Source organism: Cydia splendana, chromosome 2, assembly GCF_910591565.1.
Source record: "Cydia splendana chromosome 2, ilCydSple1.2, whole genome shotgun sequence".
Lineage (NCBI taxonomy): Eukaryota > Metazoa > Arthropoda > Insecta > Lepidoptera > Tortricidae > Cydia > Cydia splendana.
In genome coordinates this window covers 5898170-5923201 of record NC_085961.1, presented here as the reverse complement: position 1 = coordinate 5923201, position 25032 = coordinate 5898170, and the positions used below count along the sequence as shown (strand labels likewise).

At 35.5% G+C, this 25032-nt stretch overlaps 2 protein-coding genes across 3 annotated transcripts in view; one reads left to right on the top strand and one right to left on the bottom strand.

Annotated features, from left to right (window-relative positions):
* The window catches only part of LOC134802265 (uncharacterized), a 185568-nt gene extending 175002 nt beyond the window's left edge, over nt 1–10566 (top strand). Inside the window, exons 29-38 of the mRNA XM_063774851.1 lie at nt 1727–1780; nt 2792–2893; nt 3493–3564; nt 3893–3992; nt 4636–4740; nt 6587–6711; nt 7355–7516; nt 8389–8526; nt 8837–9680; nt 9822–10566. Coding sequence (XP_063630921.1) covers nt 1727–1780; nt 2792–2893; nt 3493–3564; nt 3893–3992; nt 4636–4740; nt 6587–6711; nt 7355–7516; nt 8389–8526; nt 8837–9007 — 1029 coding nt within the window. The 3' untranslated portion in view covers nt 9008–9680; nt 9822–10566. The remainder of the gene's footprint in view (nt 1–1726; nt 1781–2791; nt 2894–3492; nt 3565–3892; nt 3993–4635; nt 4741–6586; nt 6712–7354; nt 7517–8388; nt 8527–8836; nt 9681–9821) is intronic.
* Nucleotides 10567–14901: 4335 nt separating this feature from the next.
* On the bottom strand, nt 14902–24812 carry LOC134802516 (uncharacterized). 2 transcript variants are annotated; one of them, XM_063775197.1, is made up of 4 exons: nt 24700–24812; nt 18291–18362; nt 17095–17263; nt 14902–16750 (listed from the first exon to the last, which is right to left on the bottom strand). In XM_063775197.1, the coding sequence occupies exons 1-4, from the start codon at nt 24729–24731 to the stop codon at nt 15713–15715; spliced, it is 1311 nt and encodes a 436-aa protein (XP_063631267.1). In that variant the 5' UTR covers nt 24732–24812; the 3' UTR covers nt 14902–15712. The 2 variants fall into 2 exon arrangements, with proteins under 2 accessions (XP_063631267.1, XP_063631266.1); XM_063775196.1 differs by lacking the exon at nt 24700–24812 and adding an exon at nt 19797–19914.
* Between the last annotated feature and the right edge of the window lie 220 nt (nt 24813–25032).

Below are 25032 nucleotides of genomic sequence, written 5' to 3'. Positions count from 1 at the left end.
AATGACGCACCCTCAAATCCTCCATTCTCCTAAACCCCTCCCTTTCCATATTTCTCTTTTTGAGTCTCGCCATTTTTCTGCATTTGTTCCTCTCGTTCTTATAAAGTTCTTTGTTTTCTAAGCCATCGTTATGGAGATATTTAAGCCGCATTTCATTCTTTTTATTGAGGGCTTCCTCGTATTCCTTATGAAACCATTCCATATTTTTTGAACGTTTTGCTTCTCCGATAGTGCTCTTAGCTGAACTTGTCACTGCTGTTTTTATACTCTGCCACTCTTCGTCAATAAGCTATACTTAAACAATTATACCTACTTATAGGAACTTAAATCACCAACTATCATCAATTCATCACTAAGCTGCAGTAGTAAAGAAAACAAAGTAGACCTTAGTATTCCATAAAACGGGACACTTCAAAGACATTCTGTTGAGCGAATCTACCTGCCAGAGACGTTTTCTTTGGAAAACGATGACATCTTTAATCTAACATTACATTTCTGTTAAACTTCAGTTCAGACAAATGTAAAGTATGTAGTTCATCATTATTTCGTAACAAATCCTAGGTGAGGCGACAGCGGCTGGGAAAAGTCAATATACATAGATTTAAGACTTAACTTAAAAATATTTTTTTTGTGTTTTATTTGTATTCCACTTACAAAGTAAGTAAAAATACTGCCTAAAATGTAGCGTTTTAAAGTATCCTTTTATTTTAATAATTAAACATACCGTTGGTAACCGTTAGGTTGGTATTGGTAATAAATGGTTGCCAAGTGTCATGATGGGATATAATTTTCGGCAATAATTTAGAAAACACACAATATGTTTTGGATAGCCTAGTAAATACTCAGAAGGCTTTAATATAGAGTTTCTACAGCCACCTTCTCATGCAGTATCAAAAATTATGCCACGCCGATTTCACGCCGATCACGCCGCCGCCGCCGGTCAAAAAATCATCGGACGCCGCCGCCGATGATTTTGCCATCGGCGCACATCTCTACACGGGAGTCAGTCTTACCTTTGTCGATTGACCTTTTGAGTCCTCCTAAATTAGGCGGGATTGAAATCATACATAAATAATAACGATTCGTTAAGTTTGCCTTTAGGAATATTTTATATTTCTATATTATGTTTCTGTTGAATACGGCTAGGTATTTAGAATAGAAATATTTTCATTCGTAAGCAGCACAAACAAAATAAAATACTAAAAAGAAAATCCTACATATTATGGCCTCATCTCAGTATGCTGCGTGCGACTGAGCTGATCTTCCGACGAGACCATCAAGTGAGAAGAATCACGGCAGTTAACAAAAGCCAAAAGAAAAGAAACAAAAAATAAACAAAAATAAATTATATCACTTATATAGAAAAAAGATGCAACATTGTAGGTACATAACATTAAATTAACATTAACAAGACTGCGTGGTAAAAGTTATTATACCTACTTACTCGTCGGTATAAAATGTATACTTACAGTGTTAGAGTCGTATTAGGCTAATCACAGGCTACGTAATCAGCACAGAATTTGCAACGACAAATTGTACTGTCACCATAAACGTCAATTTCTATGAAAACATGACGTTTATTGTGGCACCCACACTTTTTCACAAAGTCGGCGCAGTGTTAACATAGGTGGACTCAAGTCTAGTCTACCGCGGTGACGGCAGTCATTTTACCGTCCTATATGTGTAATAGAAAAATATTACAATCAACTTTTTTCTTTATTTCCAGTCGGAAGACAAGTATGCTGCTTACAAAGGCGTCCGCGACATCACCATCAAAAAGGTAAGGCCACTTTTATTTAAACTCAACAGAGGGCGCCTCTTCCACTTGTTTTGATCTTCTTCTAACGTCAGACCTGACCTGAACAACGGCGAGATTTTGTTCTAAGGCAATCTAATCTAATCTAATGCGTCGACAATCAATAACCTGTCTTAGACGCTAGGCTTCAGGCCTCCAATACATATCAAGTCAAGGCATTCAATGTTTTCAATCATCACCAAAAATATTTTCTGGGCCTGGAAGATGCCCGGCAAACGGAAACATGGTCGCCCTAAATCTACTTGGCGCCGTTCTGTGGAGCAAGAGCTGGGTGTATTGGGGATGGGGTGGGAGGAGGCTATCCAAGCTGCCCAGGACCGGAGTCAGTGGAAGAAAAAGATTCGAACCCTACACCCCAGCAGGGGGTAACAGGATGGAAAGAAGAGAGAAGACCAAAAATATTTTTCACCTCAGCAGCTCGAACAAGGGTACTTTGCTTCTTAAAAACAGTGAGCAAAATGCGATTTTGCTCACTGAGTAATTTTGTCTCACTCAGTGAGCAAAATCGCATTTTGCTCACTACGTGTCTCACTCAGTGAGCAAAATCGCATTTTGCTCACGGAGTGAGACAAAATGACATTCAAGTGACCTTTATAGTCAAATGTCATTTCAACAAGTTCGATATATGGGTTCTATTATCTCTGTCCCTCTAGGTATGTTCTCACTGCTTAGGGTGAAAAATTTTGTGTACTACACGAGATCAAAGTTATCAAACTTTGATCTCTTGTTGTACAAATAACTATTTAAATCGAACACAAGACTGCCCGCTTTCGTAGTCAGTGGCAGTATCATTTAAACTAAGGCAGTTGATCGTCAATTTGATGATGATGTTTTTAGAAGAAGTGAAGGAAAAAGTAGGGGTTGTGTTGTATCAAAAAGTCAAAGAGCTGGCGCAAGATAGGGAAAGCTGGAAGTTACTCCAGCGACAAATTTCTTAGTAACTCTTAAGTTAATGATGATGATGTTCTTTTCCAGGGTCCGTCGGGCCTGGGCATTATGATCATCGAGGGCCGGCACACGGAAGCCGGCCGAGGAATCTTCGTCTCCGACTTACAAGAAGGCAGCGCTGCCGAACAGGTGACTGGCAATTGTAATTAAGTAATTGTCATAATATTTGGATAACCGACCTTTATCTTTCTTTTATTTGAGGGTAAGATAAAATTCAGATAGATTGAGTGCGATATATATTGTAGAGCAGGGGCTCATTTCTCGGACGGTATTAGGCCGGAGCCCCACTGCTGCGCACGCTATGTACACGACCCACGTTCCTATACAAAATTTCGTGGGCTTGCCCACGGTTTGTATTAAAACGTGGGCCGTGGATGTAGCGTGCGCAGCAGTGGGGCTCCGGCCTTAGGGTCGGTTGCACCAAACCGTCTGTCACCGTTTTAGCGTTCGGTAAATTTTATTGTATATTCTTATTTATCATTATTCTTGACATTGATCAGTCTGTTAATTGTGGTTGATGCAACTGACCCTTAGACTAATAATATTAGTCCACAAACTGTCAAATCGTATGGGTTACGTTACCATGGCAACACCCTAAGAATATTAGACTAATACGGGCACTAATACCGTTCGAGAAATGGGCTCCAGGTAAACGCTGCTTATGCTTGTTTTCGGCCTTAGATCATATAAAATAGAGATTTATTTAAACAATGTTTATGTGTTTTCAGGGCGGTCTTCAAATAGGAGACATGATATTGGCTGTGAACAGAGATTCCTTATTGAGTTGCAGTTACGATGCAGTAAGTTTACCAACATAATATATCTGGTTGTTGTAATTATACATAAATATCCGGGAGACCGAGCTTTTCTCGGAAAACATATAAAAACTCAATAATGCGCGTTTTCCCAGAGATAAGACCTAGCTAGATCGATTTTTCGCCCCCGAAAACCCACATAATAGCAAATATTATCGAAATCGAAATCTTGACAAAATGGAGCTATCAGAATTGGTTATAATAAATTGATTGCCAATCTTTGGCACATATACCGTATAGAAATGCTTTTTTATTCTCGATACTCGTTCATTTGTCTGTAACAGAGTTATTTAGAAGTTTCGTGTTTGTCCAGGCGGCGGCAAAGTTGAAGCACACTGAGGGAGTCGTGGTTCTCACTGTGTGCAGCCCCAACCAGAAGGATGACAAGACTGATGATGCCAGCGGGTCAGCTGGTAAGAAGACCTCTTTTGATAAATTTTGCTGTCCCGTCCAGACTCTGTTCCCCTGTTCTGTTCTGTTCTGTTGTTGTAGTTGTTGTTGTTGTTGTTGTTGTTGTTGTTGTTGTTGTTGTTGTGTGTTCTGTTGTGTTGTTCTGTGTGTTTGTTCTGTTCTGTACTGTTGTGTGTGTGTGTGTGTGTGTGTGTGTGTGTGTGGTGTAGCCGAAGTTACTACGAATAAGTTGAGCATGGGCGTAGGTCTTAAATAAGACTATGCTGAAAATTATTTAATGCACATGTAATGTTTTCAAATGACGTAACCTTAACCCATAGACTAGGAATCCTCTATACGGAGTTTAGAGCAATTATTTCATGAAACCGATGCTGCCAAAAATACGGGGGTGCGGGGGACGAGGTGAGCGAGGTCCTGTGCCGTGATTGGTCCGTTCAAAGACATGGACGTCACACAAAGACACTTTTTACTCGAAAATGGAGTAAAACTACCGTATGCGTGGCAGAGGGGGTAGAGCTACTATGCTCAGTCTAGCTAGAGGATGTCTTGTCTGTGCCTTAACCAGCTTAAACCTAAGTTTGCAGTTAAAACTTAAAAGTGAAACTAGTCTTACATAACCTAACCTGTTGTAAACTATTTTCACAGCCAACGCGACGTCACGACCAGCTAGCAGGAACCAAACCCCGGACGTTGGCAAGGCAGGCGCTTCCCGTCCTACCACACCGCGGCCAGCACCTTCTCCGGTTAAAGGTACAGCAAACAAATACTGAACAAAAAGGATTCAGGAAAAACTTATCAATAAACATGGCCATATATGACTTTTTACATAAAATATACACTAGAATGGATGATAGTCTCCCAGTTTATGCTGTTTTCATAGATATGACCAAGGCGTTTAATTATGTTGACCACAAGATACTACTAGACAAACTATATTTATACGGTGTAAGAGGCAATGTACACAATCTGATTAAATCTTACCTTTCTGGTCGTACTCAACAGACAAATATAACAAGAATATCACCTCAAACCAAAACTGAATCAGACTTTCTTTCTGATAAAAAAATAGTTACATATGGAGTGCCACAGGGTAGTATTTTAGGTCCCCTACTTTTCCTTGTGTACTTAAATGACCTCCCAGGAGCTATCATACATCCAACAGTTTTGTATGCAGATGACTGTACGGTTGTGCTTACACACAAAAATCAAATAACTAGCAGCGTAGAATCAATAGTACAATGGCTAGATAAAAATAACTTAAAAATAAATTTACAAAAAACTACAATAATGAGTTTTAGCCAAAGAAAAACTGAGGATAGCACTGCTGTAGCATTTAATGATACCTATATTGCTAGCACACATGTTACCAAATTCTTAGGACTATACATAGATGACAAAATGAATTGGACGACTCACACTGACAATCTCTGTAAAAAACTTATGACATATTCGTATACCTTATATATGCTAAGTAAAGTCGTAAATCGTACTGCTGTTATGTCTGCTTATCACGGCTACATATCTTCTGCTTTAAGATACGGAATTATCTTCTGGGGGAACTCTAGCCAAGCCAACGATGTTTTCAAAGCACAAAAACGGTGCGTAAGATCGATCTGTAAGTTGAGGTACAATGCCAGCTGCAAACCATATTTTAAGCAACTTCACTTACTAACCGTGCCCGATTTGTATATTCTGGAGACTACAATGTTCGTCAAAAAAAATCTACATCTTTTTAAAAATGTTGTAAGTGCACGACATTGTGATAAACTTTACCCAGTTCCTGGCAAATCGGCTCTTTTCCAGAAGAGTATTTTTGCAATGGCGCCGAAAATCTATAATGGTTTGCCAAAATCACTGAGGTTGATAGATGACGAGATAGTTTTTAAGAATCTATTGGTTAAGTTTTTGAATGAGCACTGTTTTTACTCAATGACTGAATTTTTCAATATTAAGCAATGACTTGTATAATTTCAATTATTTGACATATTTAACAATTACATCCTTTTAAAATAAATTATTTCTCTTGACATTTGATGTATTCCGTTAACCTTTTTCTTGCTAGCTTTTAAATTGACCACAAATAACTTAACCATAGATGATCATAGACATAGCCGTATTTTCGTTTTAGTTTTGGTTTGACATGTTCTAATTTCAATTTTAAGTTATTTGTATATCTGTAAATATGTTTTTGTAAATATTTGTAAATATGTCTTATATTTTCTGATTTGCATGCCTTCTGGCTAAATGCGCTGATACCCACATTCTATTGTATATGACAACATCTAATATGTACGTGCATTTTTAGCAAATAAAATTTTGAATTTGAATTTGAATTTGAATTTGAATACTTTTAGTAATATATACTATAATTAGGTAATATATAACTTAAATAAGACTACTGCCTGCGTCACATCAAGTTATGAAAATATAAATGCTGTGGCCTTTCCTTCAAAGACTTCTTCTTTCTCCTTTACCATGCTGTAGAGTTATTAGGTACACATCTGTTGATGGTTGTATATTAGCACACAAAAACAGGAGGTTGAAAGTAAATGAGTTATACAGATTCAAAGCTTTATTTATCTTTCTTCATTCGCAGCGGAACCTCCCCCCGACCCTGCGACGTGTCACCCCGTGCCGAATCACGACACGGTCATAGAAATTAACTCGGCCAACGAGATCCTTGGCGTCGTCCTACTCGGTGGCAGTGATACTTTAATCAATGTAAGTCATATTAGTGGTAATAAAGACATAACCGAATCTCTCCCGACCTGAAACCAAAAAATCTCCCCGGGATAGCTTCATTAATTGCAGTTTTAACGGCATTCGTGCAAATTCGAAAGATCCTTGAACCACGATGTAACACGCTGTTTGTTTTGCTTCCTAAATTATACAAGCTTTTATTTAATTTACCTGTGTCTGTTTGTGTTTCTGTGTGTCTATGAATAAATCTATGAAAAACAAGGGTTGGAGCCGGTAGAGTTTTATTTGACGTTCATAAGCGCATTGTAATATGCCTATTTGAATAAACTATTTTTTATCTTTATCTAATCTTGTATGTTCAATTTTAACTACTTACCAATTTTCGAGCTGAAATATGACTTCGGTGCTGCGAGCTATGAAACACCAACAGATAGTAATAATATATTTTTTTACATGTTTGTTAATTTATATTGATTACATCTAAATTACTAATAAAAATCAATGCAATGCACGTCAAGCACTATTGAAATTAGATAACGTTAAATAACTAATGACTACAAAATCATGCTCAAAAGCGAAAGCGAAGCGTGTGTAGTAAAATAGGTCTAGCTTACTATTTATTGATGCTTTCAACTAAATAATGATTCAAAACACGTTTCCTCAGGGAGCAGCAGCGGTGATCCTAGACATATATAAGAAGGGTGCGATAGCGAAGGACGGGCGGTTGAAGGTCGGAGACCAGATCGTGGAGTGCAACGGCATCCACATCACCAAAGAAATGACCTACGAACGAATCGCCATGAGCATCAAGCAGCGTGCGCCTAAGGTTCACAATTCCACCTTTTAAACCTCATTTAAAGTACCAATGATTTATTCAGAGACCATACTTTTATATCCACAACGCAGGCAAGTGAACACAAATTTACAATCAAAATACACCCTCTATCTCGCCGCCAGCAGGCAGTGTACCCAGCCGGCTGGCGGCATTTTCCCGTTGAATAGCAATGCTAATTCTCTGGGCCAAATACTGGCCAGCCCTTTGGTCACCCGTGGCATCGATCAAACGCGACGCCAAATCCTTATATAAGCGCCGGGCGCTGGGCCCCCATGACCCTAACGTTTCGACCCCAAAAGACGAATATAAAACACATGAAGAAGAATGAAGTATGTGGTAAAAATAGTGCTGTTCCAGGGGCCCGTTTCTCAAAAGCTTGTAACTTGTAATACAAGCGGATGATACTTTTTGACAGCTGTTGTTAGAAAGGGACTTCCACTTGTATTACAAGTTACAAGCTTTTGAGGAACGGGCCTCTGATGTAGTTGTAGGTACATTCAGCTTAGAAATAAGAAGTAGTAAGGTACGTGAAAATGTAAGGTCAAAGATATCATCTTTGTTTGCCTTTGTTTTCAGCCCATGGGTTATGAATATCAGAACTGCACAATAGTTTGTTCTCTTCGTTATTTGTTCTCTGTTGAAGTGTTGATTTATTTCCTTTCAAATAAAAATAAATAAATAAATAAAGTCAGGCGTTTGTTTTTGACAATCGTGTCGTGTTATCCTTTCTTATTTCCTATCAAATAGGTACTAAATAATCATAGATTCCATGTTTTCTCGACGTGGTGCAAAAACCAGCGAAACGTCTAGTTTATTAAGTTGTGTGAAGTACTTATATTAAAGTTTCGTTTAATTTATTTCAGATGAAGCTGACAGTATTCCGTCCAGACCCCATCCCCTACACAGAAGTGGAGGTGGAACTGTCGCGCAAAGCAGGCAAGACCCTCGGCCTGACTTGCATCGCACCGGTGGAGGGCACGGGCGTTTACCTCGGGGATTTGGTAAGACTCTTCTTAAAACAAGTAAATTAAGAACTCTAACAAAAATCTTTAAAAAATGTGTTCTTTACTCCTAAAGTCTGTTCGGAAAGGGAAGAGTCGTGGAATGTATTGGGCCCCATACATTCCACGACTCTTCTCTTTCTGCACAGACTCTATTTATTTTGTGTATATGTATGCGTATAGGTATAGGTACGTATAGGTAGTCTTATGTTACTTGTTACTGGAATTGGCAAGGTTCTACAGGATGAAATGTGTTAAGACACTGAAACTTCTGCTTCCATCATCACACAACTTCGAACTTTTGTTGCAGCTACCCGGCTCCCCCGCGGACCTCGACGGCCGTCTCCAGAAAGGTGATTTCCTCGTCTCCGTGGATGGCAAGGATGTGTCCAAAGGCGACTACGTGGCGGCGGCCACGGCGCTGAAGCTCTGCTCCAACAAGGCCCAGATCAAAGTCAAGAGGTTCAAGATTGTTAGATAATAGGTTGACGGCGCGGTTACCGCCATCTAGTTTGTACTTTTAGGCATTTAAACGATGTGGACTATAGTTCGTTTGGGTTAAGAATGCAGTTCTTATAAACATCATTGTCCGCCGGCCTAGGGATGCTCGTAACCAATCAAATCGTTCCTAATTAGAAAGTATGCCTTCAACTGGTCACTATGAACTTGATTTTCTAATTAGGAACAATTTGGTTGGTTACTGGCGTGGCTATTAGGCCGCCGGATAATGATGATTTTACTGTATTCTTAACGCGAACGAACTATAATGAAACTTCGCGACTGGATTATTGGGCTGATATCATACGATTTTCCGTATCTAGGTATAGTAGTAGTTGCACTGTTATAATTCATCTAAATATCTAAAAGTACATACTACAGTAAAGTTATGTGAATGGTACAGAAAAGGCAATATCGTAATAGTACTGTTGCGTATAGGTTTTAGGATTGCCAAAACTGGCGAAGAACATTGGTTGGCATAATCTTAATTGTACTAAAGTCACTTTTATAGTCAAAACGAATTTTTGAGTAGAAAATGGCACGAAATTCATTTTGTATGGGACAGCGAACCATCTTTAAAATATGCCGCATTTTTCTACTGACAAAATTGGTTTGTTATACGATCTTTTACTTTAAGTATTTATTTTTTATTATAAGTTATCTACTTAGCGCACTTGCACTAACCCACTAACCCTGGGGTTAACCGGTTAAACCTGAAGTTACCATGGTTACCAGTACAATTAGACACTGGGTTAATGGTTTAACCGGTTAACCCCGGGTTAGTGGGATGGTGCAAGTGGCGCTTATTAATAATGTTTAGGTACCTACAGTTACAAAATGTCGCTAAAATGTTATATTAGGACACATTATTCAATTTTGGCAATCCTTCAGCTCGTTACATTTTAATAATAGAAAAAGCAAAGATGAAATACTGAGTGGTTGTCTTGCGTGTAACTTCAAAAGTGGATTGACAATACGCTGTTGTTATTATATTGTAAAGGCCTTTATGTGAATAGTTTGAAACTTATTGAAAGGTAAAGAATTATTTTTTATCCATTTAGCATTTCTTCAGTCGAATACTATTCGCAAAACAATAAAAAAAAATCATTCATTGTCGATTTCATTTACTATTATTACCGAATGATATGCTGGCACCAAAAGCATAGGAGTAAATTGAAAGGTTAAAAAAATATCTTATCAATTGACCGATTCATTTTAGCTTTTAGCTTTCATTGAGTTAAACTAAAGGATTATTTCTTTCAATAGGTTTTGACTATGAAACACTCATAAATACCGATTCCTCAAGACGTAATTGCTGATTTAGACTTTTTTTTACTAATTTTTGACTTAATTCAGGCCTTCATACATAACTGATAGGTAAGTGAAAATGCAACAACCCACACAGATTTAAAACTAAACTGATATTAATCTCACACTTAACTATTGTGAATTCTTACTCGATTTGTGTTACGGACCTGTTCTAGTTTTCAACTAGTTCTAAATAACTTGCTTTAATCAAACCCCATTGAATAAAAAAAAACTATTAGCAGCATTTACAATAATTAGTTCATTACTACCAGACATCGTAAATGTTATAGCATTTTCGGTGCAGCGGAGTGGTGTTAACGGAATTGGTATAAACAATTTCAACCCTAATGATTAATTAGGGTTGAAATTGTTTACCTTAATTTACCATTTCAGTTGGAATTATCTATACCAATTCCGTTAACACCACTCTGCTGCACCAAAAATGCTAAGTATAAGATTTACGATGTCTGATAACTACTTACCAAATTTTGAACGAATCAATATAAAAAAGAAGTTTAAAACCATATGACTAAAGTGGGACTTTATTATCAACAGAAATAAAAAAAAACCTACTGTAAGCGGTAATTAATACCATTTATGCAGTTTTTATAGTTGTGTCTTTGTATCATTTAACATATTTTTTGTAGGTATATTAGAGAATCAGTATTTTGAGTAGGTACAATTTTGCGATCTGAGTTAATCATAGTTTAATTCTAAGTCAGGCCGAAATGACCCTTGGTTGTAGCTGCGTCATTTCAGTATTAATATTTAGATTTTGTTATCAACCTTTAAGATTTATGGTTCTTTTAATCATAGATGGGACACAATTTAATGAACATTTATTTAAACATAATTTAGTTTCATTGTGGTATAACTGAACATTTATTTTATCTAAAATTTATAAACTAAAAATTAAAATACATAGTAGCATTAAAAATACCCATCTACGATTACAAGAATCAATAATTTAATTGAAAAATATGTTAGCTTGTAAAATATTCAAAGTACGAAACCTCTAGTCCACACCTATGTAGAAAAGGATACGCCTTTTCATACTAAGCTATAGAGCAATTATTCATTGCTAGAAAAATATAAAATATAGCTATTTATAAATAACAATATACATAGTATGCAAAACCGCGAAAAAAAAAATTGAAATATTTTTTTATTGTAAGATCTTGGTTTTTGTAAAAAGTACATAAATGTAAATCTTTTTAGCTGATGTCTTTGATAAGCTAACTAGTATTACTCCTGTAATTACCATACATCGTGAATTTTATAGCATGTTTGGTGCAGCGGAGTGGTGTTCACGGAATTGGTATAAAAAATTTCAACCCTTAATTAGCGTTAATTACCACTCCGCTGCACCAAAAATGTTATAAAATTTACGATCTCTGGTAATAACTAGACGAACTATAACTACTTACATATATGTAGGTAAGTTATCCTCCAACACTATATGTAGGTATGTCTCAATTACTTATGTGTAACATGAATACTGCATTTTATAAGTTACATCAATAATTATAATTAATCCTTATTAATCGATTACATCTAACACCCTTTCAAATTCTAGTGTAGTCGATTTTTTATCTAATACGATGTACCTAATTTTTTTTTGTAGAAACTGTGCCAACTGACTATTATGTATATTCTGATCACCATTTTTAGCCATCGCGTGGTAATCGCTAAGCCTTGCCAAGACCGTCATCGAAGAAATCTGGGTTTATAAGGCTTTAATTAAAACGGGACTCTGGTACTTCTAGTTGTACTTAGACTCGTCGAATATTATTTTTTTATGCTATATAATTACTTTCACTACTAGCCTTATATTAGGTAAATATTTATTTTGGAGGGACGCAACTTCATACCTACGTTACTATTACATTGTCGTTGCATTTTGTCGTGCTGTTTGATAATTTCCACTACGGATATTTGCTTGTTTTGAACACATATTGATTTACAAAATATCCTTAAATATAGGCGAGTGTTATGCACTTATAAGCATCATAAGATTATTATTCCTATTTTGGCATTGTTATTTTATTTTTAATAGAGTTTGAAACCGTTATTCGAGGCACACTCCGGTGATGGTCACGTAAGGTCGGATTTTACTCTTAATATATAATAACCAGTTGAAAAAACTGTAAATATTGCGTAGCATAATTCTAAATCATTGTAAAGTGTACAAAAGTTTCCTATAATTGTAGAATTAAATTATATATATAGATATATATAAAATCATAGTACATGCCCATCATAGATTAATTATGATCACTTTAACTTAGTTATTTTGTATAGAAAATATAGTGTTGAAGTTTTTTAGAGGGCTGAAATAAAAACTACCATCGATGTTTCTTCATCAACAGTCTTTTAACTAACGGGATGAATAAAAGGTGTTTCACTTTATCCCACCTAATTTCCCTAAATTTTTTACCTAACATATTTCCGTACACGGCGGGAAAAAAATGATGTAATTCTAACCTTATTTAATTATATTCAAATTTCTTCAAAAGAATATCTCGAGTTATCAACTTCTTCCCGCCGTGTACGGATTTGTTCTAAGACGGGTACGAGATATCGTTATGTTATAGTTCATTACAGTGAAAATAAAATCATAGAGCGTTTTCATCGACGTTCGGTCGCAGAAAAAACAGGTGGCCAAATTTTAATCATTTTTTATGAGTTACTTATAAACTTTTTAGTAAAGTATTATTATGTAAAATATAGGTAAGTATATAACTATTTGTATGATCGAATTTAAACTAAAGTGTGTATTCACTTCCATAAAAAAAAAAATTCGGACCAAGCTAACTCTGCAATCTCTGCATGGCATTTATAATGAAGAAATGTGAAATGTCATCATTAATGTTAAATTTCTATGATAATATGACGTTTATAATGAATCTCCTGCACTTTGTTCTATTCAAATGTAAAAGTTGCAAAGGTGCAAAGTTAGCTTTAGACCACTCTACTATATGACAATGTAAAGTAAACCTTTATGAAAACAGCCTACTTTTCTGTATTCACTGTGATTACAATTTTAATTATTATATTACCAAATTCTAGTAGAAAAATTACAAATGGCCTCTATAGAGCTTCTGTAAAAACTATATACTTGTGATGTGATATCGTTTGAAAATAGTTAGGAATAACGTAAATCCCTAAATGGCACTCCTTAAGACACATTTTTGTGTACATTTTGAGTTAAGTAAATTAATTTTACGAATTGCATCCGTTGTTTCTAAATACCTAATGGTTTGTAACCAATCAACATCAGTCAATAGGACTATTTTTTTTTTCAATGTTATAAATTTTATGTAGTAAGGTAGAATGAGACTAACTACTGCAGCGCCTTATTACCTAGTCTCAAGGTAGACAGAAATAACTTTTGCTATTATATTCAAGCAGGCGTTCTCTTTAATTCTACAGGTTGATTTTGTTATTCTCTTGAGTTCTAACCAAAGATTTTGTCTATGCTCTGACCAAACTCAAAAAATCTGCTGTCTCATACATTTCGGTGAATCAGAGTCAATGTTTTTTATAGAACACCTGATTTTTTTCTCTATTTCGGGGTTGGCTCCATAGTAGAAGTTGTTCAGTACGACCTACATATTCACCCCTCAGAGTTTGGTCAGATATAACAAAATCACCCTGTATTTAAAAATTTCTAACAAAAGTAAAGTCAGTCAACACCTGAATTGTAAAGATTTTGCAATATTAGTACAAGGCGATAATTTATGAATTTAGCTGTTTGTGATACAATTTTAAAATATTTCATTCTTAGTCATATTGTTCTAAGCAATCCTAACCAGGCGAATGGCGTAGGTTTAGGTATATTAGGAGTCTGGCTATATACCTGTATCTGCCATTCGGGATTTAGATTTAAGCCTTTGTAAGTAGAACCTTAAAATTTCATCGTAGATGTTTCTTATCCTTCAAGTAAATTATATAACGACGCCTTGTTCATACTAGTTTAAGTTAAATAAAATATAGTATAGATTATTAGATCAAAAAGAACAATACATTTATTATTAGATGTTTCACTTTTCCCAGTCATTTTAGTGGCTGTAATTTTAAAATTTATTAATGTATTTCTTACAATTATACCGTTGGACTTTTAAATATATACCTAAATAATGTACACTGGAAATTGTATTTAATAGTGATTATGTAATAAATTGTGCGCTTTTTTCATCGTTATTTTCTTCCAACCTATTTTATGTCCAATTTATAATAATCACGCATCGGTCCATTACTTTTCATAGGTTCAGTTAGTGCAAAAATTGTTACAACATTGTAAAGAAATTAAATACTGGGGCAATGCAGGGAAAGCTATGAATTTATAAATTAAACCAAACGTATTTTTTTATATTTTACTCCATTCGTAGTATAATCCGTAGGCAATATTGAGACAAAGTACACATGTGCGGCAGATCTTATTAATCTACTTATAATAGAACATGTCTATATTATTGTATTTTAGCTAAGTGATGAAATGACTAGAAAAATAACATTTACTTGTCGAATGTCCTAATGCAGGTACTACAAATTAAAATGTCGATTAAGTTATATGGAGCATGAACATTACGTACAGTTATTTATTTAAGAACTTATTTATTTGTAATTTACATAATAATATTCATAAAAAATAGTAATAACTAAAAAAAACTTCCAAAATTCTTCCATTGTTTTGATATTTAAATTATTTTAAAAAAGTAAATATATACGCTGTTCGAATAATCTCGGCGCCAAATATTAAAGTAGATAAATGATAATAAAATAAAATGGATCACCTACAAGAAAATAATTTGTTGTTATTACCAAATTAAGTATTTCACTTAAATTCATCAAGGTACTTATGTTTTGAGCAATAAATACTGATCAAGCTAATCCTAATAATACTAACGTCCTTTTTAAATATTTTTCAATAAAATATGAAATTTATTTGTGACAAAAACTAGTAACTTTAAGTACGTACTTATAAAATAGAAACTATAGTTAAACATTTAAAATTTTACTCAGTTCCATATTTTGTTTAGCAAACAATCGGGAAATGTGTTTTCAATACCTACATAAAGAAATAATAAAATTGCACAAATTATTGACAATGTCCACCAATCCTATCATCATAAATTAAAATTAATACTATCCTACTTTAGAAATCACAATCATTCTCATTCATCACAATTTGGTTACAGTATATTATATTATTGTCTAGACTACTCTAGACTAATTGATCCTTATGTTCGTTCTTCTAGTTGAACATCAATTATATTATATCAACACTAAACTTCATAACATTACAAATTTAACAACTTCCAAGAATAAATTAAAAAGCGAAGTATGAAAGAAGTAGCTCTTCTCAAATTATTTGTAACTATAACTTCTCATCCGAATTCTTTCTGATAACTAGAGGTTTCAACCTGCTCCTTAATTTCACTAACCTTTTACTAACTTTACCAGTCGACGTGGGGTTCCTCAAATCAGGCATAGACTTGCTTTCATGGACTGGCGCTATTTCCATTGGTGTTGCTGAACCGTAGTACCTTGGCATACTATAATCCTCTTGCAGCATCAGTGCAGATTTCTGTTTAATGCTTTGCAAGCTAGTATCGCCCTTATATTCTGGAAGTGAAGGACTATCGGCGAAGAATCTCGGCAGATTATTACTCCTTATTATTGGAGTGTCCGGCAACCTTCCTAGTTTAACTTCTTGGTCTAAAGACGTCACACCTATAGTAGAATTACTCTTCGTCAACGGTGGCTTTTCTGGTATTAAATGTTCTGGTATATTTAAGAAAGATGCACTTCTGTGTGGCACTCGTGATAATACTTTGTTAATTTTTATAGGGTCTATATTTTTTAAGCTCTCTACTCTGTTAAGAGTTGGTTTTGCTAATTTACTGCCACTGTCTAATCTTTCCAAAGCCCTGGCACTGAAACTTCTAGGTATACTTTCACCTTTTAATCTTAGGATTCCCTTAACGCTTTCAACTCTTGGTAAAGACAGTGTAGATGGTAAGGCCACAACTGACACGGGATCGTACTTATAAATGGAACTCTGAGTCGTTATCTTGGATTCATCTTTGACTGTCACTGTAGTAGGTTTTATTACATCTTGTTTCTTTACTTCTACGTTCATAACTAGGCCCTCTTCAGTATCTTGGCTTTTACTGTCACTTTCTTCTTCTTCCTCAATTTTGAACATGTCGTGACCTGCTAGAAGTTCATCTTTGAACATAATTTCAAAATCGGTGACTGGCGAATCTACTTCATCTTCGAAATATACTTTGGTTCTGTTTGGTCTGTCTAAGTAGTCTGGTTCTGATTTAGTTTCAAGTTCGTCGAGAGAGTCGTTGCTGCCTTTGGACTTTAATTCGTGGTCGTCTCTAAATATCATCGATTTGGAGAATACCTGAAAAGAGTAAGGAACAATATTAGAATTGTTGTTATTGCTTGCCTTGACATTTAGATCCGATTGATTGTATTTCAACTAGAGGTAATCTTGTTTGCGGTGTTGACAAAAAAAAACTAAAATGAAATGACAATAGCTCTCTATTAAGTTCAAAATATTTGCTTCCATAGAACAATAAGGCGTAAGGTCAATACGGATACCTAAATGTGGCATACGGGTGAGTGTGGCTGGTTTTCACATTGGGGCTTGAAATGAATAAACACTGCGAGTTCATACATTTGCTACTCGTACTTGCGTTTAGTGGCAAATAAACGGCAATAAACACTAATCAAAGCCACAGTTACCTCATACAGTTTGTCAGCATGTATAGGCAGCTCGTTGAGCTGCCGTCCGATGATGTCTCTCTGCTGCAGGTGGTTGTTGTTGATGGGCTGCTCTGTGACTACGCTGTCCAGGCTCGCGCCCATGTTGGCGTAGCAGTTCGAGTATGCATTCGGACGATCATCGTCTAGTCTGGAATTCAAAAGTATAAAATAAAAATAGGTACAGGCCTCCTGTCATGTGCTAGAGGCCCCGCGATGGCCCAATGGGCGTTGGGGACTACACATACACCTTTGAATGTTTTTGGAAAGGTTGTTAAAGTAATCAGTCGCCTTAAGAGAAAACATACATTCTTTAGACTACAGGTAGGTACTAAATTAGTAGGTACTCAGGCTCTTTAGATTGTGTGTGATCAACCATTTTCATCAACCATGATGTATCTCAAGAAATTCGCACTGACTTTCTGTTAATATCTGGTATGTCATCAATGCACGTGATTACTTGATTATGATTACAGACATTACATTTAACATTAATATGCTACCTATGCAGAATGTGTATAATAAGAATGATTGAGAAATATTGTCGTACTATTAGCACCAGGTACGCTAATTGAACGATGATAGTTGTAATTACTATTAGATAAATAGTCGTTATAACAACCATTAGAGTTCCTGTTGACAATCAATTGTCTAACGTAAGGTCAAGTTATGAGATAATTTATAGTTTTTAATAATATTTAATTAATAAAAAAGACTTCTCTAAACTACTACTACATAAAAAATCTCATGAGTTCTGAGGTAACAAACATAAAAATACATACAACCGAATTCAAAACTCCTCCTTTTGAAGTTTTTAAGTCGGTAAAAAAAATATATCTAAGTTTTTAAACTTTTACTGACATTTAAACTGGTAACTTTGTATTTCTATGGCTACAATTTTTTGGCTTTACTACTATACTTTTTAAATGATTTTTTCAGAACTTATGTACAGAATATAATTTTTTGGTATTCACCACTAGCTTTTCGGTGAAGGAAAAACATCGTAGGAAAACTAACTAGAAACTAGTAAAAAAAAATATTCCACAACACGAGTCTTGTGCTTAAGAGCGGATCAGCACCGGTAAAAAAAAATATACCTAATTAAGAACGTTGGAAAAAAAAGTCAATTGGACGCCCACAACCAAACAATTAAATTTGAACATAAGTGAATAAATTACTTGTAAGCGGCGATTTTCTTGTCAAAGCAGAACTTTTCCTCGCAGCATTTCCAGTACATCGTCTCCAGGCAGCTGTAAAATAATTATGATATGTTAACTATTTTCACATACTTACAAGAAATATGTAGGTGATTTCCCCTAAAATCGTTTTTCAAGCAGAATACATTTTGGGCTATATTGTATGTTTTTTTTTTTTAATATATTTATATGTATACTCTAGCATGTCTCAGATGTCGGTGAAAGTTTTCCCTTAAAGTCGGATAACTAGCAAAGCAAGTTTGCAATAAAACAACTAACTTTCGTAATAATTAACGTAGAAGTGCGTTTTAAATTTATTTCCATTTTAATTATCATTATGTCCATTTTTATTAACTTATTTATACAATTACGATTCTAATCCGCTGAAGGAAACCATTGAACAATTGAATACCTAGCTAATAACGAGCCAGATTATGACAGCGCCAATTATATAAATCGATTAGATTCGAAACTTAGCAGACATCGTAAATTTTATAGCATTTTTGGTGCAGCGGAATGGTGTTAACGGAATTGATACCTACTATAGATAATTCCAACTGGAATGGTAAATTAAGGTTAATATTAACGTAATTAACGCTAATTAATCATTAGGGTTGAAATTGTACCGATTCCGTTAACACCACTCAGCTGCACCAAAAAAGCTATAAAATTTACGATGTCTGCTTGTTAGGTACTATTAACTGTATATTATTAATTTACTATTTGCACAAGCAACTGGGTATGAAATAAGAACACTATATAGTACTAAACAACGAATATCTATTAAATTTGGCCATGTTCACTTTGTTTCACTTTACCATCTTCCTAACATTGTCCCGGCGTTTTGTTACGGCTCACTAAGAGCCTGGGATTGTTCGGTAAACTAATCTTTAGAATTGTTGCATAATGGCTATCATAAACGTCTGTCAAATCCAACAAACCGCTGATAATCGTTTAAGGATGACTCACGTTAGACCGGGCCGTGTCCGGGCCGGAGCTTCCGGCGCATCGTTTTCTATGGAAAGCATCACGTGATTACCTGTCATGTCATAGAAAAGTAAGCGCCGGAAGCTCCGGCCCGAACATGGTCCGGTCTAACGTGAGTCATCCTTTATCCCTATGATCCCTATCCGTATTTTTGACATTTATGTTTATTAAAAAGAGACAAAATTTAACAGAGGTTTGTAAGATGTTGCTATGTTTTGTGAATAAGGGGTTAAGTGTTTACGAAATCAATAGAGTTTATCTATTACTTGATAAATTTCGAAAACAATATCAGAGTAGGTACATAATATATTTTTAGGGCGTAGTCAGTCTTCAAATAAAGTTTGATGCACGCTACAAACTAGCTTGACGAGCATTGAGTTGATGAAATCCTGAAGTATGGAACTTTGGAGACAGACATACTACCAACTCCTAACTTGACAATCCACTACTGAACCTACTAATGTAGATTTTTAGATTAGGTAAAGAAAATATGGAACTTACAGGACACCAAGAATTATGGCCAGTATAATAACCAGGAACCACATTGCACACGATTACTTTTATGTCTTAGAAAACTTTTTTATGATGTGGTTTGATTAAAACGTTAACAATTTTGAAGTCACAGTATGTTTTGTATTAGTTCATGAAATAAAATTGTAGTAAGCATAATGACATCACTTAACTAACATAATAACACTGTTTTTCACATTGAATTAATATTAAATACACTGATTTTGACTTATTATTAAACTTTACTAAACAATTTAAAATTTAGAGTTAAACTGTTCGCGCCGACTCACATCCGAGAAGCAACTTCGAGACTGTTTTTCAAACTCTAGCTCTACAAAGTTATGTTTGCCGGCAGATAACTCAGAAACAACACAACCACATACTATATTAATTGAAATTGTATGACAGTAGCGCCCCTTTCAGCTGCAAATATAACTTTGTAATGCAACCTTTTGTTCCTCTTACAAATATATGTGAATAACACCTATCAACAAGTCGCGAAACATTAAGGTCCAATTTCATCAAAAATCCACAAATTAAAACAGACTTAATGTTCTTAGCAAGAGAGTTTAGAATCAAATGGCATAATTTCCACATGCAGGACACAAAAAATTGCTACTCCTTGCGTAGTTAGCGACTGTATGAACTTCTTATATAAATTTGTACGACAAACTGTTGCCTCAGAAGAAAAATGCTTTAAGTGCGTTTGTGGTCGTACGTCGATAGTACGTTTCGAGTTGAGTCATGATTCATGAAACCGTGACTTATCTTGACAGGTGACAGTTACAGGTTTATCATGGCGTGACTGAACTGGGAAATTGTGAAGATTATTCACGGTTAGTGTCTTGGCTGTGAATAGTGTACAATTTGCTATACTTAGGTACTTAATTATTTTAATTTTTTTTTTAGTTTTTAGTAGAGATGCCACGAATATTCGGCAACTATTCGGTATTCGGCCTATTCGGCCACTTTTGTGAATATTCGGTATTCGGCTAGTGTTGCCTACTATTAAGCCAACTACCGAATATCTCTTTCACAAACCTAAAAAGAAAAACTACACAATAAAAATTATCTATAAATAGGGGCAGTTTGGCACCATTCGTACACTTTTTAGATTAAGATTTTTAAAAATGTTGGTTTTAAAGGGAGACTATTCCTTCGGCCATTATGACATAGCAGATACCTTTCGCTACTTATTAAAAAAATTAGAAGTGAGTAAATTTTACAACAAAAGAGCAAATTCAATTTTAGTAGAAGTTGTCAAATGCCCGAATCTACCCCTCAAAAGGGGCAGGTTCGTACATAGGTCGGGGAACATTCAGACAGTGCGGGGTAGCTTAGTACATGTTAAATAAAACAGCAAAATAAATATCAAAAATATTTTAATTGCCATTTTAACATTAATATTGTAATTAACTAAGTGACAAAATCTTCTATCAATAAAAACAAATACCTCTTCTAGGTAAAAAACCATGTAGAGAAAAAACACAACACAGTGTAAACTATACTAATTATTTATCATTTTTAATGTAATTATAATCAGTCAACAAGAGATCAATCTTAGGAACCTTCAGTTATTTGATGCATTAAGCATCTAGTAATCTAGTACAAATATTTTTATATAATTATTGTGTGGGTAGGTACCTACCCTAAGTACTAATTATTTATCATTAGGTAATCTAATCAGTCAACAAGAAATCAATCTTAGGAATAGTTATTTGTATGCATTAGGCATCTAGCTATTTGGTGCATTAGATATAAATGCTAGGAAATCTTATTATCTAATTACTGGACATTAAATCGAGTCATATCAATAGGAAATGTGTATAATCTCGAGGTTCTGGCCGTAGAGGCTCCTGGAGATTTCGGGTCAGGAAGAATTAATGCGACATCAGAAATGTCCACGCTGTGTTCGTCTGCAATATTTGGAAACACAAACGACCAGGACAATCCTGGTTTTTTTCTCAAGTACGAGACCTTTAACTCCGTTTCAGAATAATGGTTGATGACTTTTGCTACGTAATAGACAATCGACTTCTTTTTTGCAAATTTCACCAATATAAAACAATTATCCTTAATCGTTTCAGGCAATACAGCAGCATCATAATCTTCTCCTATATTTTCATTTGAAGAACTATCTAATACAGATGTCGAACTTTCCTGCAGACTAACTTCCGATTTTTCAGACTCTGAATCACTGCTTTCTTCTTTTTTCTTTTTCGCTTTTTTAGGCTTTGATTGTGCGGTAAGTTTTAGAGTGCGTTTTATTTCTCTCGCTTGAGCTTTTCTTTCTTGTTCTATTTTCTTTAATTGCTTTGCATTATGCAGGTCTTCCAGTCTACTTTTTTCAGGTGTATCGGTGTAAATTCTAGATTTTCCTGGTTGTCTTCCCTTAACCGCTTTTTTCTTTTTTTCAGCCGTAGGATAAGGCCGAATTATTGCTGGTGTAATTGGACTTGGATTTTCCTGTGACCCAGAAGCCACAGATTGAACTTCATGTGCTCGAGGAGGAGTTTTCTGAGTGACCTCAATTTCTGGTGTAGATCTTACTTGAAGTTCAGGTGTTTCAGAGGTTACTTGCGGGGGGGTCTGAGGTGTAGTAGCTGCTTCTGTGTGAACATTTTGTTGTAACTCGTTACTAGAGGCCTGCGGTTCTTGCATCTGTTGGTCAGTAATCGAGCTATTACCAGACGTATACACCTTAATTGGTGCAAAATCTTCGTCGCTGAATGCCAACTGGTTGAAAGGCCATATCCCTGGCGAACTAAATGCACTCGTGATATTCTTAGCAGTGAACGCCTCAAAGTATGCTAGCTTGGCAATTTTTGGGATATTGTAAATGGTAACCGTTTTACCTGGATTTGTCACGTGCCAATCATTGAAAGCTGTTTTTATTTTGGACTTAAATGGCCCAAACACTGCAACGTCTAAGGGTTGCAGCTTGTGAGATGTGTGTGGTGGGAATGACAGATAGATTATACCATTGTCTCGTGCGTAGTTAATCGCTGCCAAACTTATGTGACTTTCATGATTATCACACAATAATAGAATTGGATTTTCTTTTGTACTCAGTGTATGTTTCTGTATATGCTTCAATACTTCTACAAATATTTCAGAATTGATCCAACCAGTTCTATTTGTAGTCCCAAGACTACCTTCTGGAGCTCCTTCCATAAAGTGGTCTTTATAATGTACTCGAGGAAACACAAACAGTGGAGGAATGGTGTTTCCACTCGCTGAGATAATGCCGCCAAATGTAACCAGCTCACCTCTTTCTGCGGAGACTATTTGTCCGACTTGCCTTTGTGTCTTTGCAGCTAACACTTTCGGAGTATCTAAAACAGTCGATATACCAGACTCATCGAAATTAAATATACGATCTGCAGTAAACCTGTGTCTTTCATATACAGTTTTCAAATTATCGAAAAACTCATTTACAACTGTTTTGTTGAAACCAAAAGCTCTGGCAGCACTTGTGTTTTCCGGTTTTCTTAAACTTAAACGATTATTTCTCTTTCGAAACCCATGGATCCAGTCAATACCTGCCAATTCAGTTTCATCCCATTTAGGTGGATATTTTCGTTTCAATGCTTTGGCATACTGATATGCCAGTGCTCTGACTTGGAGTAGTGTGAGCCCGAAATGCATTTTCGAACTTTCTTCAATGTATTCAATCAACTCTGACTCTTCATCGTTAGAAAAAACTTGGTAACTTGTGAATTTAGACTGATATGTATGGTTCGGGCCAACCTCATCACTTTTGTTCTTTATTTTCTTTACTCGACTTTCCAAAGTTGAAGCTTTAACATTGTGTTTATCCGCTGCCTTTCTATACGACAATTTTCCTTCTAAAACATCTTTTATTGCCTGTACCATATCATTTTCATTTACTGTTGTACATCTTGTGTTTTTTTTCTTATAATTCCGCACCATTTTTGCAAATTTTCTGAAATAAAAAAAAAAACTTGTTACTAGGGGTACATTCGTACAGTCATGATTACGAGTGAGGGTACATTCGTACGCGTATGAACGTGCCCCAGATGTAGGCGTACGAACCTTCCCCGAAGGTCAAAAATAAAATATTTTTACCTATACAGAAAGCATGCAGATAAATACGCAAAATGTGTACTTTATTATGAATATGATAGTAATTACTTACCGTTGGATAATAAACTTATGGAATTTGACACTTCACTTAAGCACGGAACATCCGAGAACATCGATAAATAAATTACTTTGGGTGCGTGAAAACACATAACGTCCTCTCGTGTCGCTCGCGGTGGCCGCACTGACGGCTAACTTCGTGTGATACAGGTCGCTACCGGCACCTACTCACACACACAAAGCCGCACAGATACGGTTGTCCTAGTACGCTGTAGTAGTGACTGTACGTAGGTTCCCCGTGTACGAATGGTGCCAAACTGCCCCTAGGTAGTATACTTATTTAATATTTAAAATGTATTTGTGGAAAGTTGTTAAATACGAAGACCCCTTTTTAAGCATTTTGTAGATTACATAATATTATCGTCATTAGATTATTTATCCTCATGATAAAAATCTGATTTGATTGACTCTAACCACATTCATTAATTCAACGAAAAATATACCTTCTTAGCACACGTTGTGCTTTCTTGGCGAACAGTTTTCATAATAATTCTGATTAAAAATGTTCGCATGTCATGACGAATATTCGGCGCTTTGGCCGAGAGACGAGCCGAATATTCGGTATTCGGCCAAAACCACTATTCGGGGCATCTCTAGTTTTTAGCAACAAGCTTGTATTCAGATCATTTTAAACGCCTGGCACGCTTAGCTACTTCTGGCTCCTTCGGTTTATTATATAAATTATACAAATAGAAGTAATAAATATATTTCATTATAAATAGGTACTTACTACTGGCATGATTTGCAGATGGTTAGGAGCATTGTGACGCTTGTTTACATGTCGTGTATGTATGTTTGCTGTATCACTCGCAGCTCCTAAACGTCAGGACGGCATGTCTGTAACAATAGAACATTGGATTAGAATAGTTTATTTATACGAAACACCTACTTCCAGTACCCCTAGTGTACATTCGATGGCGTGACGTGACGTACGCGTTTGCGTTAAGTGTCATTTTGTATGGGAATTTGAGTTTCCAGAACGTCCCGCTTGGCACGCTGTTCAAAATCCCATACAAAAATAGAGAAAACGCTGGTCACGTTATCGAATGAAATTTACAGGGCT

Excerpts from the sequence above, each read along its gene's own strand:
- LOC134802516 (XM_063775196.1), bottom strand. The coding sequence starts at position 19,840 with ATGTGGTTCCTGGTTATTATACTGGCCATAATTCTTGGTGTCCT. Across the intron at positions 18,363-19,796 it reads GCCATAATTCTTGGTGTCCT|CTGCCTGGAGACGATGTACT; the intron begins GTAAGTTCCATA and ends ATTATTTTACAG. Across the intron at positions 16,751-17,094 it reads ATGCTGACAAACTGTATGAG|GTATTCTCCAAATCGATGAT; the intron begins GTAACTGTGGCT and ends TACTCTTTTCAG.